The following is a 13,156-nucleotide window of genomic DNA, read 5'->3' on the forward strand; positions in this document are numbered from 1 at the left end:
TCCATCTAGTGAGTATTACCAACACTTGAAAATAAAAAAAGTGCGAAAAATCATTGAAATTCACATTTTCCCGCCTCGGAATCCGTGGCTTTGCTCGTGAGAACCGCGAACGCCCCCTTTATTTTCCCAGATTCAACATTGGTTTTGTCCTCGTGGTTCACGTTTCGTGTCGACAGACTTAAAGTGAGTGTTTTTTCTAGTTTTCTGCCTACTTTCCGCGAATTTAGCCCTATAGTTTCAGAAAACTAGTAATAATTATCCTCTCTCTTAATTAAAAATTGAAATTTCTCTACAAATTTGTAAAATTTGTGCTAAAATTCACTCCGCATGGTCGCATCGTCGTTGACCATGCTGCCGGCTTTGAGCCAAAACTATTTTAAACTTCCCTCGTGGTTCGATTGATCTGTTTTTAGTTCTCAATTCTTTGTTTTATCAATTGGTTTGATTCATTTAATTGTTTGCAGAATGCGTTACGTGGCTGCGTACCTGCTCGCTGCCCTTGGAGGCAAGGAAAGCCCTTCTGCTGCAGACATTGAGAAGATCCTCAGCTCTGTCGGCATTGAAGTCGACAAGGAGAAGTTGACCAAGGTCATCAACGAACTCAAGGGAAAGAACCTGGAGGAGCTCATCGCCAGTGGTAATTTTCATTTGCAATTTAAAATTAATTTGCACTTAAACTTTGTCATATTTTTCAAAGTTATCTAAAGGAATCAATTTCAATGATGAATTAACAACCAATCACCATCTTTCGGCTGATTAATGATGAGTGTTTTCACGCCTGAAGAAATTGATTGTTTCCTAATATTATTTTCTCGAAATTATGAGCCAGTTTTTCCGAGTTTTTCTGCCAAAGCCAAGTTAATTAATTAAAATTTGTGCAGGACAAGAGAAGCTTGCGTCCATGCCTGCTGGTGGTGGAGCCGCCGCCGCTGCCCCAGCTGCCGGTGCTGCACCTGCTGCTGGCGCTGATAAGAAGGAGGAAAAGAAGGAAGAGAAGAAGGCAGAATCTGAGGAGTCTGATGACGACATGGGCTTCGGTCTCTTTGACTAAACTTGCAGTTCATTCCATCGTCTGCAAACCTTGACCACCTTTTTTATCAAAAAATAAAATTGAAAAAACCTGACTAAAATTACTTTAATTTCTTTCTTTGTTGGCAATACACAATATATAATTAAATAATTATGTTGCAAATAATCTCATTCTTAGCTTATAATTTTTTGAATTATGAATTTTTAAGTAAATTGGTATGAATTTATGTCATTTTTTACTCTCTCTCATAATAAGTACTTATTTTAAATTCTAATTAATTTCGTCAAATTGCCAGTTAATGCATTAGTGAATGGGCTTTATTGAATGTAATCAAACATTGAATCAAAAGCAGTGGGAGTAGGGTATGTAGAATGAATCATAGAGGGTGTGCACGCCTCAAAATTTGTTCATGTGGCACTGTGGGACTATTTTCGCGTGACAGCAAAAACCAAATTTGGGGAAAAGTTTTCAATCAATTCAAATAAATTTTTTGTTTTTCGTCTTCAAACACTCTTTATTAATCATCTTGCAGTAACAATGAAGTGAAATTTTAGAAAATTCTTGTATCAAATTTCGCGTCGCGGAGGATCAAGTACGCCCTGCGCGGCTGACGTCACGCTCTCAGCGGTCTCAGCCGGCGGTCGCCATGTTTGATTGAGATACACCACTGGAGCTGCGAGTTGGATCCTCAAGATACGACCGAATTTGTCCCGTTTCTTTATGCACTCTTGTATGGAAACTGCATGAAAGTTTAGCCGACGTGTCCGTGTGTCGATTCCAAACGCCACAATGACTCAAATACTACCGATTCGGTTCCAAGAGCACTTACAGGTGAGCCATTCGTTTGCTGCCGTCACGGCGGCCGATGCACTCAAGCCTCGAAATGTCAACGAATCGCGAAATTTCGTCCGAAGTGCTCGTCCGCTGCGTCCGAGACTTCTTGTACTAGATCAAAGCATGTTCGTCTGCGCGCTAGATTTGACCATATCCGGTTCTTTTGCGTCCGAATGATGAAATTGACCTACTTCTGTTTTATCGCCGAATGTCTTGACGAGGAAAAATTCATTTTTGTCTCCGAGGAAAATCAAGTTACCTCACCGAGATTAAATAAAAATACGGAATTTTTAAATAATTTACTCTACGATGTGCTCAAATTTTTTACAATGTTAGTTTGTTTGTGGAAAATTCTCGTTCATTTTCGCGCATTTGCCTCGCAAACTGCATGGATTTTTGCTTTGCGAAGGAGGAGGCGTAAAATTTCACGCATTTTGGCTATTTGCGTCAAATCTCGCACCAAAGGTGACTCATAATATCGTGATGCGAGCAAATTTCATCAGTCACTTTTCGGCATTCAAATATACGTCTGGAGAATTGCTGCAATTTTTGCTTTAAAAATTAACCACGCTCCAAGATTTGAGCAAAAGCGGCTTTTTGCACCTTCAGGCTGCAAACAAATTAAATCTCGCCGATCAGGCGAGGTTAATAATCGTCAATTTACATCTGGAGTACGCACATTATCATTACAATATTCGTTTGTAACCATCTATTTTGAATTCACGAAAAATGCTCGAGCCAGTTCCAATTTTTTCCTCCGCAATAATTTTTCTCGCAGAAGAAAAATGAGCATCTGTCGTGTCAGGTGCAGAGCGTGATCGCGACCGGAAGTAGTCGGACAGGTTCAGGGAGTCGCTGGGCATGAAAAGAAGGCAACAAACGAGGTGGAAAAATACAATTTTAATTTGAAATTAAATCTCTTATTTGCACGAAATCGCACCGGCTTGATGGCGATAACTTTTAACTTTATTAAACTTTAAAGCAACAACAATACCGCTTTTACTGTTCCAACATACGTGGAAGGGAAAGTTCCATTGTTTGCGTTTTGAACCAAAGAGCAACGAACAATTTTATGGTTGTCTAGAGTGAGCTCAGAATATGAGTGGGGATGGATTGCCAAAAGGTAAAATAAATAATTTGAAGTCAAAAGTTATTTTGGACTGCCAAAGAGAATCAATTGAAAAGTAACAATTAAAAAAAAATGTATTTTATTATGTAACATGAAAATCTATTTATTTATGTAAGCTTTGGATATCTATGTTAATTTGAAAGTCGTTCAATTTCTTAAATTTGCGTCCCATGTAAAATAAAGTCAATATTAAGAATTTTGCTAAAAAAGTAAATAATCTTTTTCCCTTCTTTTTTCTCTGTTGTTAGTTTTCCACTGATTTGGGCTTTCAAATGTCCAGATAGGAGAGTTTTGAAGTTGAGATAAGGATAATTGTCCCCAAAAGCTTCTGGGAAATAACATTGCTGTTTAAATTCACACTGTGCCAAAATATCCACAAAAGGCCAGAGTGTCCTAATTTATCCTTCTGAAAATGTGAAGATTTTTGTTAAAGTAATTTAAATTAAAAGATTGGAGGTTTGGGAGGAAGCCACAAATTACATATCAAGTTTTAATTTATTTTAGCTCGCATTTTTTTTACCATTTTTATGAATTAATTCTCATTGTTTTAAAAATATCTCCATTTTTTTAAATTATACAGTTTTAAAAGAGTGATCAAAGGAAAAAATATTTCATATGTACAATAAAAGCTTGAGCATTTTCCTGGCTGGTACTGGCGGAGGGCGGCAATAAAATTATTTTTGGTCGTCGAAATTTGTGTTGGCATAATCGCGTTAGGCCAGAACGAGAAGCCTCTGCTGCATGAGAGGAAGACAGAATTTTTGTAGGCGTGAAGAGCGCGAGTGTGCGGCAACCAGAGAGATATCAGTGGGCGTACCAACGCGAGTATCGATTGAACTCGCAAGCAGAGCCTGCTTGCTTGCCAGCCCTCCACACGAAGGGTCTCCCCTATGTTGATATGCCCGGCCAGCGTGACCTACAAAATCGTCATGAATGAGAGAGCGACGAATGACAATAATTAAAATTTGTACCGCGATTCCGTTTCTCGCCTGCCTCGAAACGCGACTTGAAAGGAATGCGATTAATTTTGCTTGGAATTTCGACACCAAATAAAGTGGTCGTGTTTTAGTCTCTCAATTTGGATTTCAAGTCAATCAAACTTGGTTCATGTAAACGTGGGGCCACTTGAGTCAACAAGCTTGAAGCCAATAAAAATCATGCTCCTACCTTTAAGCTTATGCTCGCTCAAAGGCTCATTAGTACTCATGCGTGAAGACTATTTTGTTTAAAAGTTGAGGCTGAAAATAATTTGGAAAATAATTCTTTTTTTTTCTTGAATAACTCAATTTGTGGAGGAAGTAACAAAAAATGTCTACATGATGAAATAGAAATTGGCCATACACCAATCTGATTTAACTGCTGATTTCTTTAATCTGAAAACCGTACATAAATGATTATTTAATTCTTCATATTTATATTATTATGTTTTGTGTTATTTATTAATCAAATTTGTTTCCCGTTTGATTGCAGCTCACCAACATTGGCATCAACCAGGCCAGTGTGAGCTTCAACACTCTGACCATGGAGAGTGACAAGTTCATCTGCGTGCGCGAGAAGGTGGGCGACACAGCCCAAGTGGTCATCATCGATATGCACGACCCCACCAACCCCATTCGCAGACCCATCTCCGCAGACTCTGCCATCATGAATCCAGCGTCCAAAGTCATTGCCTTAAAAGGCAAGGCCGGGGCCGAGGGTGCAGATAAATATTTTAAACCAATCTTGGGATGGTGTTTTGTCTTTAACGCTCTGCCAGACTTTGTATCTGTAACACTAAATTTTCAAAACAAACTTTTATTAGTGCACTTGGCTTGAAATCAAAGCGTGGTCATGATTTTTGAGCGCCGATTTCAATCCTCTGTGAAATTTTATTTATTCTTCTTTCACTTCAGTCGTTTTTAGTGCAAATCTTGAGTGTTTTCTTTGTCTATCTCGGTCTATCTATTTAAAAATCAATGAAGTAGTTTAAATTTCTATATGCTTGCTATGGTTTGGAAACTATTTATGTTATGCATCTTATTGAGATAAAATAAGTCAGCTAAAGTAAATCTGAAAATCTTTTTTAATAATATTATAATGAATGATGGTTCAAAATATTGTCATCCCTATTTAATTTAAATAACTCTAACAAATATTTGGTGCTGCTTAAGATCAATTAGTTTTACTTTTAGAAGGCTTAAAAAAAATTTCTCTATAAACACTGAATGGAACCAGATTCATGTTAACAATTATTTAAGTGCTGAAATAATTTTTATTGTCTCAATTATAAATAATCTGCTTGGAAAAATACTAACCTAGTAAATTTTCTGGATGTGCTTTTAGTTTTTCAATTTTTTATTATTTCCAATCTTTGATGCCTGCATTCTTCCTCATACAAATTTTCAATTTCAGCTCAAAAAACGCTGCAAATTTTCAACATTGAAATGAAGAGCAAAATGAAGGCTCACACAATGACTGAGGACGTCATTTTCTGGAAGTGGATCTCACTCAACACTTTAGCGCTCGTAACTGAGACGGCTGTTTTCCATTGGAGCATGGAAGGTAATAAAATTACGAATTTCCAAAAACGTATTTCTTAATACTCTGTTTAGGTGACTCCACTCCCCAGAAAATGTTCGATCGCCATTCGAGCCTGAATGGATGCCAGATCATCAACTATAGGACAGACGCCAAGCAGCAGTGGCTCCTGCTGATTGGAATCTCTGCCCAGCAAAACCGAGTGGTTGGCGCCATGCAGTTGTACAGTGTAGAGAGAAAGTGCAGTCAGCCCATTGAGGGCCACGCAGCCTCCTTTGCCCAGTTCAAAATGGAGGGCAACCCTGAGTTGTCGACGTTGTTCTGCTTTGCTGTGAGAAGCACACAGGGCAGCAAGTTGCACATCATCGAAGTCGGCACCCCGCCCACTGGCAATCAGCCTTTTGTGAAGAAAACTGTTGATGTTTTCTTCCCACCAGAAGCGCAAAATGATTTCCCGGTTGCTATGCAAGTATGTTACAGCTCAATATTATTTTCAGAGGTAACTTATAAATTTTGATTTCTAGGTTAGTCCAAAGTATGACGTGATTTACCTTATCACCAAGTACGGCTACATCCACATGTACGACATTGAGACTGCCACTTGCATCTACATGAACAGAATCAGTGGAGACACTATTTTTGTGACTGCCCCTCATGAAGCCACTGGAGGAATCATTGGCGTCAACAGAAAGGGCCAAGTTCTCTCTGTGACTGTCGAAGAAGAAAACATCATTCCATACATCAACACCGTCCTGCAAAATCCTGATTTGGCTTTGCGAATGGCAGTGAGAAACAATCTGGCCGGAGCTGAAGACTTGTTTGTCCGCAAGTTCAACCTGCTATTCCAAAATGGACAGTATTCTGAAGCAGCCAAGGTTGCCGCCAATGCCCCTAAAGGAATTCTTCGAACTCCGCAAACAATCCAACGATTCCAGCAAGTTCCAACACCTGCGGGTCAAACATCTCCACTCCTTCAATACTTTGGCATTCTCTTAGATCAGGTGAGCATTATTTATTTTTGAATGCACATTCAAATCCACTATTCAGCGTATCTTGCTGACATAGACCTACAAAGTGTGCAAGAGCAATTGGCTCTTCAAGTACGTGGTTTTCTCTTGGAAACTATGGTTTACTGAGCCATACACTTATGCATACGTAACTTTCATGGGAAAAATGTTAAAAACGATTTTCTGTTCTTTCCCCAGGGTCAACTGAACAAGTATGAAAGTCTGGAGTTGTGCAGGCCTGTGTTGCAGCAGGGCAGGAAGCATTTGATGGAAAAGTGGCTAAAGGAGGACAAACTCGAGTGCTCAGAAGAGCTGGGCGATCTCGTGAAACAGGCTGATCCGACACTGGCCCTTTCTGTCTACCTGAGGGCCAATGTACCTAACAAAGTCATTCAGTGCTTCTCTGAAACTGGACAGTACCAGAAGATTGTACTGTACGCCAAGAAGGTTGGCTACACACCCGACTACATTTTCCTCCTGAGGAATGTGATGCGCGTCAATGCTGACCAAGGAGTTCAGTTTGCACAGATGCTGGTCCAAGATGATGAACCCTTGGCAGATATCAACCAGATTGTGGATATTTTCATGGAGCAGAATATGGTGCAGCAATGCACTGCTTTCCTTTTGGACGCCCTGAAGAATAACAGGCCTTCAGAAGGACCTCTGCAGACGAGGCTCCTGGAAATGAACCTTATGTCCGCTGCTCAGGTGGCAGATGCCATCTTGGGCAACAATATGTTCACCCACTATGACCGCGCCCACATCGCTCAACTTTGCGAGAAGGCTGGCTTGTTGCAGCGTGCGCTTGAACATTACACGGGTAAGCATTTTTCTTATCTCTCTTATTTGTCATTGTAATATCATTTGCATGATGTGTCCTTCTTATACGCTGCTGGTATATGAAGTTACGAAACATGCAAAGATCAAACAGGTGTACTTAAACTGGCAGTGTCACAAGATGCTGCTTGGAAAATGCTACCTAACAAACAAAAAATTTAAACTTTATCATTGACATCCTAATTAATTGAAACATTTTCTACTAAATGAACACTTCCTTTATTGCAGATTTGTATGACATTAAGAGAGCAGTTGTACACACTCATCTGCTGAATGCTGAGTGGTTGGTCACCTTCTTTGGCACCCTTTCTGTCGAGGACTCCTTAGAGTGCGTGAAAGCCATGCTCACGGCTAACATCCGTCAGAACCTGCAAGTCTGCATTCAGATCGCCACCAAGTACCACGAGCAGCTGACAACCAAGGCGCTGATTGACCTGTTTGAGTCTTTCAAGAGCTACGAAGGGCTTTTTTACTTCCTTGGATCCATCGTCAACTTCAGCCAAGACCAGGAAGTGCATTTCAAATACATCCAGGCTGCTTGCAAGACCGGCCAGATCAAGGAAGTGGAGCGCATTTGCCGTGAGAGCAACTGCTACAATGCAGAGCGTGTCAAGAACTTCCTCAAGGAGGCCAAATTGACTGACCAGCTGCCTCTGATCATTGTCTGCGATCGCTTCGACTTTGTTCATGATCTTGTTCTCTACTTGTACCGCAACTCCTTGCAAAAGTACATTGAGATCTACGTCCAGAAAGTCAATCCCTCTCGTCTGCCTGTAGTTGTTGGTGGACTCTTGGATGTTGACTGCTCCGAGGACATAATCAAGAACCTCATTCTTGTCGTACGAGGCCAGTTCTCCACTGATGAACTTGTTGAAGAAGTTGAAAAGAGGAATCGGCTGAAGTTGTTGCTTCCCTGGCTCGAGTCACGTGTCCATGAAGGTTGCGTTGAGCCAGCAACGCACAATGCTCTGGCCAAAATCTACATTGACAGCAACAATAATCCTGAACGGTTCCTGAGAGAGAACCAGTTTTATGATAGCCGCGTTGTGGGCAAGTACTGCGAAAAGAGAGACCCACACCTAGCCTGCGTGGCATATGAGAGAGGTCAGTGTGACCGAGAACTCATCAATGTGTGCAACGAGAACTCTCTTTTCAAGTCTGAGGCAAGATACCTCGTCAAGCGCCGTGATCAGGAATTGTGGGCTGAGGTTTTGAACGAAAGCAATCCTTTCAAGAGGCCACTCATTGATCAGGTTTGTATTCATACTATCTTAAAATGAAAGAACTTAGTAAACATAATTTTTATTAGGTGGTGCAAACAGCATTGTCGGAAACGCAAGATCCTGAAGACATTTCAGTCACAGTCAAGGCTTTCATGACTGCCGATCTGCCAAACGAGCTTATAGAGCTTTTGGAGAAGATAGTCCTTGATAATTCAGTCTTTAGCGATCACAGGTACATTTTTTCTCAAAGTGTTTTAAATAATCATTTTTTGATAATACAATTGTACATTTCTTATAATAATCCTAAAATATTTTTCAGAAATCTGCAGAACTTGCTGATCTTGACCGCAATCAAAGCAGACCGCACTCGTGTGATGGAGTACATAAATAGGCTGGATAATTATGATGCCCCAGACATAGCAAACATAGCCATCAACAACCAGCTGTATGAAGAGGCTTTTGCCATCTTTAAGAAGTTCGACGTCAACACCTCTGCCATCCAGGTGCTCATCGATCATGTTTCAAACTTGGACCGCGCCTACGAATTTGCCGAACGATGCAACGAACCTGCAGTTTGGAGTCAGCTGGCCAAGGCACAGTTGCAGCAGGGCCTCGTCAAGGAGGCCATTGACTCTTTCATCAAAGCTGACGACCCATCAGCTTTCATTGATGTCGTGGAGACATCACACAGGACGGGCAGCTGGGAAGACCTAGTGCGCTACTTGCAGATGGCACGGAAGAAGGCAAGAGAGTCTTACATTGAGTCTGAGTTGATCTACGCCTACGCTAGGACCAACAGGCTTGCGGACCTCGAGGAGTTCATCTCTGGCCCTAATCACGCTGATATTCAAAAGGTATGGAAATTTAATTAAAAAATTGAAGAAAACTGCTATAAAAATTTTTTGTGCAGATCGGCGACAGATGTTTTGATGATAAGATGTATGAACCGGCCAAACTGCTGTACAATAATGTTTCTAATTTCGCACGGCTAGCAATTACACTGGTGCATTTGAAGGAGTACCAAGGTGCTGTTGACTCTGCTCGCAAAGCAAATAGGTTAATAAATAATCTGAATTATGTACAAAAAATAAAAATGTGAAACTTCTATTTCAGTACTCGCACATGGAAAGAAGTTTGCTTCGCATGTGTAGAGAGTGAAGAGTTTAGGCTGGCACAGATGTGCGGTTTGCACATTGTGGTGCACGCCGATGAGTTGGAGGAGTTGAACAACTTCTACCAGGAGCGTGGCTACTTTGAAGAGCTTATCAACCTGCTGGAGGCTGCCCTGGGACTTGAGCGCGCTCACATGGGCATGTTCACGGAACTTGCAATCCTCTATTCAAAGTACAAGCCGGCCAAAATGCGCGAACATCTGGAATTGTTCTGGTCACGCGTCAACATACCCAAGGTGCTGCGGGCTGCAGAGCACGCACACCTCTGGGCCGAGCTCGTCTTCCTGTATGACAAGTATGAGGAGTACGACAATGCTGTTGTCGCTATGATGAGCCACCCGACTGAGGCGTGGCGCGAAGGCCACTTTAAGGTAAACAAATATATTTAAATTTTCATTAGAATTTTTGACCAGATTCTTTCCTTGTTACTGATTTAAAAGATCAGTTTTTATTTCTGAAGAAGACCAACAAATTTTCAACTTTTTATTTAATTTTTTTTTTTAACAGACTAATATTGTAAATAATGCTGATGTTTATTTGCCATTGCAGGACATCATCACCAAAGTTGCCAACATTGAGCTCTACTACAAGGCAATCCAATTCTACGTAGACTTCAAGCCGCTGTTGCTCAACGACGTTCTTCTCGTCTTGGCGCCCCGCATGGACCACACCCGATCTGTCAACTATTTCACCAAGGTTGACCACCTGCAGCTGGTGAAGCCCTACCTGCGTTCTGTGCAGAACCTGAACAACAAGGCCATCAACGAGGCGCTCAACGGCCTGCTCATTGACGAGGAGGACTACCTGGGCCTGCGGACGTCGATTGATGCGTTCGACAACTTTGATAACATTGCCCTTGCCCAGCAACTTGAGAAACATGAACTCACTGAGTTCAGGCGCATTGCCGCATACCTTTACAAGGGCAATAATAGGTGGAAGCAGTCCGTTGAGCTCTGCAAAAAGGATAGACTTTTCAAGGTGACCTTTATATAAATTTATATTTACTACATCCCTTGATTGGAGTTTGATGTTGAAAATTAGCTAAATTAAAAATAGTAACACAACACTCCAATCATGGGCTAACTATTTCAAACTTGATTTTTATATGATGAATTAGCTTGGCCATAGCACCAATCAGATTTTAATGTTGATAGTACCTATCTGAAACAAATCATTCAATGAAATAAAAGCCATTTACTTTTTGCTTAGTACGTGTTTAAATGAGATTTTCATTGTTCTTAGGACGCAATGGAATATGCAGCTGAGAGCAAAAACGCTGAAGTGGCCGAGGAGTTGCTCAGTTGGTTCCTAGAGAAGGGCAACCACGACTGCTTTGCCGCCTGCCTCTTCCAGTGTTACGACCTGCTCCACCCTGATGTCATCCTTGAGCTTGCCTGGCGACACCGAATCATGGACTTTGCCATGCCCTACTTCATCCAGGTCACCAGAGAGTACACTAGCAAGGTATGTGAAAATCTATATGACATTTTTCTCTTTAAAATTTGCTCTTGTTACAAGGAATATAAAAACGATGATTTTTCAAATAATCAAATTCCAATTCTCTTGGAGTTAAAATGTCAATTTTTACATTTTCAGGTTGATAAGCTTGAGGCAGCTGAGTCGCAAAGAGCTGAGGACCATTCCACTCAGGAGAACAAGCCAATGATGATTCGTAAGTTTCATTTTTAAATATTTTGATCTTTTGTTTTTATCATTAATGCCGTTTTCATGATGAGTTTAGCTTGGCCATAGCACCATTCAGATTTTTCTCTGTTGATAGTACCCCTCTGAAAGCTCTCACTTTAGACCTTCTTTAAGTAACTTCAATCGTTACTGTTGTGTTCATGCGTCGTTTTTATCTGTGTTTTAGCTGAGCCCCAACTTATGCTAACTGCTGGCCCAGGCATGATGGCGCCAGGCTACTCGCCCGGCTATGGCGCCGCCGGCTACGCTCCAAACATGCCCTATCAGGGTTACGGCATGTAACGAGAGACTAGCCAAGAAGAGAAAATTATATATAGAAGAAAAATTAACAAATGAAGTCTTGAAGAATTTGAGTCGGTGCGAGCCGAATCACGTGTACATAGGGCAAATGGGGTGGACAACTAATTAAGAATTAATTAAATGATCATGAACGCTGGTAGAGCTCATTTAAAATATTATTGCTACTGATCAGCTTCTTGTTTATCATAAGAGAAGAATTGGGTTTCCTCCTTTTTTGTAATTTTTACTTGTGATTTTTTACTTCTTGTTTCCACCAAGTGAAGTCTCCAAATAAAAACAGTATGCATGCCAAGGTAGCAAAGAAACAACCAAAAACCATTGACCGTGTACGTGCTTTTGACTTTCAACTAGTGTGCAATTCTCTATCATTCATTCATTCCATAATTAATATATAAATATATCTATTATGCTTTATATCTGATAATTATTCTCTCATGATTATATGAATTAAAAGTAATTATTGTACATTGTGCTGGAAGGTGTCAAAAAATGCTGATAATATTTTTTTGTTTCTTCCAGAGAAATTATTATGATTGTTTCGTCACATTGTGTGATTCGTGCATCCGTCGTCTTTTGCTCTGGCTTAAAACCAACATAATCACATAATTAATGAATTAATTCGCCACTGCTGCAGTTGCTCTTACTGTAATTTATTTGTTATCTACTGATTTGTTTATGTGGTTGATGCTTTACATGAGTATAGTTATTGCGATTTATTATCGATTAATTATTCTTCTATTACATGATGATATAGCAACAGAACAGTGATGCATCCATTATTCGTTTGCATGAAATATTTTTTGTTTACATAACGCTCTTTTTTGTGAGAGATGAAGATATAAAAAAGAAAAATTAGTGATGATGAAAGCGAAGAAATGTTATATGAAAGAATCAATTATTATATTGTGAAAATTATTATTGCACTGTACCGAGGTATCAACCAGTGTCAGAATAAAGAGAAACGTGACGCAATTTTTCAGCTTTTTTTCCAGTTTCCTCTTTACACCTCTGTACCTTGGACAAACCACCTCTCATAATTTAATTGAGAAAAGGCTTTAGCAGAAAAAAAGGCCCGATTAATTTTAAAGGTAATTTTTTCTACATAAGATTGGTTTCAAGATGTCAGTTCCAAAGAGACAATAAGAAAAATTGAATTTATTGAGAGAACTGAATTTTTGAAACTAACTTTCTTAAGCGAATTTTCTAAAATGATTTTTTTTTTCTCCTAATTGGTAAAAATCAGCACATCTTGATCATATTACCTCAATTAAATAAAAAATCAGTTCATCAGTTGACATAAAAAATTTACAATGATCTTATAGGGAAAGCTTGAAAAGTTAAATTATCAGTGAAGATATTACAAGCTCCTTTTGATAATATGAAAATCTGTTTGGGTGAAATAA

The 13,156-nt window shown here is 40.0% G+C and overlaps 2 protein-coding genes across 3 annotated transcripts; both read left to right on the forward strand.

Moving 5' to 3' along the window:
- The first annotated feature begins 55 nt into the window (after positions 1-55).
- Positions 56-1,133, forward strand: LOC132205182 (large ribosomal subunit protein P2). Its single transcript, XM_059634110.1, has 3 exons — positions 56-183; positions 465-637; positions 882-1,133. Exons 2-3 carry the CDS (start codon positions 466-468, stop codon positions 1,049-1,051), a joined length of 342 nt encoding a protein of 113 aa, XP_059490093.1. The 5' UTR covers positions 56-183; position 465; the 3' UTR covers positions 1,052-1,133.
- Positions 1,134-1,665: 532 nt separating this feature from the next.
- On the forward strand, positions 1,666-12,725 carry LOC132202609 (clathrin heavy chain). 2 transcript variants are annotated; one of them, XM_059629618.1, is made up of 15 exons: positions 1,666-1,861; positions 4,464-4,689; positions 5,385-5,534; positions 5,585-5,979; positions 6,035-6,511; positions 6,716-7,337; positions 7,583-8,607; positions 8,664-8,809; positions 8,897-9,431; positions 9,488-9,633; positions 9,691-10,120; positions 10,299-10,727; positions 10,992-11,213; positions 11,346-11,421; positions 11,620-12,725. In XM_059629618.1, exons 1-15 carry the CDS (start codon positions 1,820-1,822, stop codon positions 11,733-11,735), a joined length of 5,037 nt encoding a protein of 1,678 aa, XP_059485601.1. In that variant the 5' UTR covers positions 1,666-1,819; the 3' UTR covers positions 11,736-12,725. The 2 variants fall into 2 exon arrangements, with proteins under 2 accessions (XP_059485601.1, XP_059485609.1); XM_059629626.1 differs by having other exon boundaries at positions 4,464-4,671.
- Positions 12,726-13,156: the final 431 nt, after the last annotated feature.

The sequence above is a fragment of the Neocloeon triangulifer genome, unplaced genomic scaffold (assembly GCF_031216515.1).
Source record: "Neocloeon triangulifer isolate White Clay Creek 2 clone unplaced genomic scaffold, ASM3121651v1 ptg000002l, whole genome shotgun sequence".
In the NCBI taxonomy this organism is placed as follows: domain Eukaryota; kingdom Metazoa; phylum Arthropoda; class Insecta; order Ephemeroptera; family Baetidae; genus Neocloeon; species Neocloeon triangulifer.

What these genes read in the sequence shown, in the direction of transcription:
- LOC132205182 (XM_059634110.1), top strand. Translation starts at nt 466, where the DNA reads ATGCGTTACGTGGCTGCGTACCTGCTCGCTGCCCTTGGAGGCAAGGAA. An exon ending in GGAGGAGCTCATCGCCAGTG is followed by an intron (nt 638 to 881) that starts GTAATTTTCATT and finishes AAATTTGTGCAG; the next exon opens with GACAAGAGAAGCTTGCGTCC.
- LOC132202609 (XM_059629618.1), top strand. Translation starts at nt 1,820, where the DNA reads ATGACTCAAATACTACCGATTCGGTTCCAAGAGCACTTACAG. An exon ending in GGTTCCAAGAGCACTTACAG is followed by an intron (nt 1,862 to 4,463) that starts GTGAGCCATTCG and finishes GTTTGATTGCAG; the next exon opens with CTCACCAACATTGGCATCAA. An exon ending in AGAGGCCACTCATTGATCAG is followed by an intron (nt 8,608 to 8,663) that starts GTTTGTATTCAT and finishes AATTTTTATTAG; the next exon opens with GTGGTGCAAACAGCATTGTC.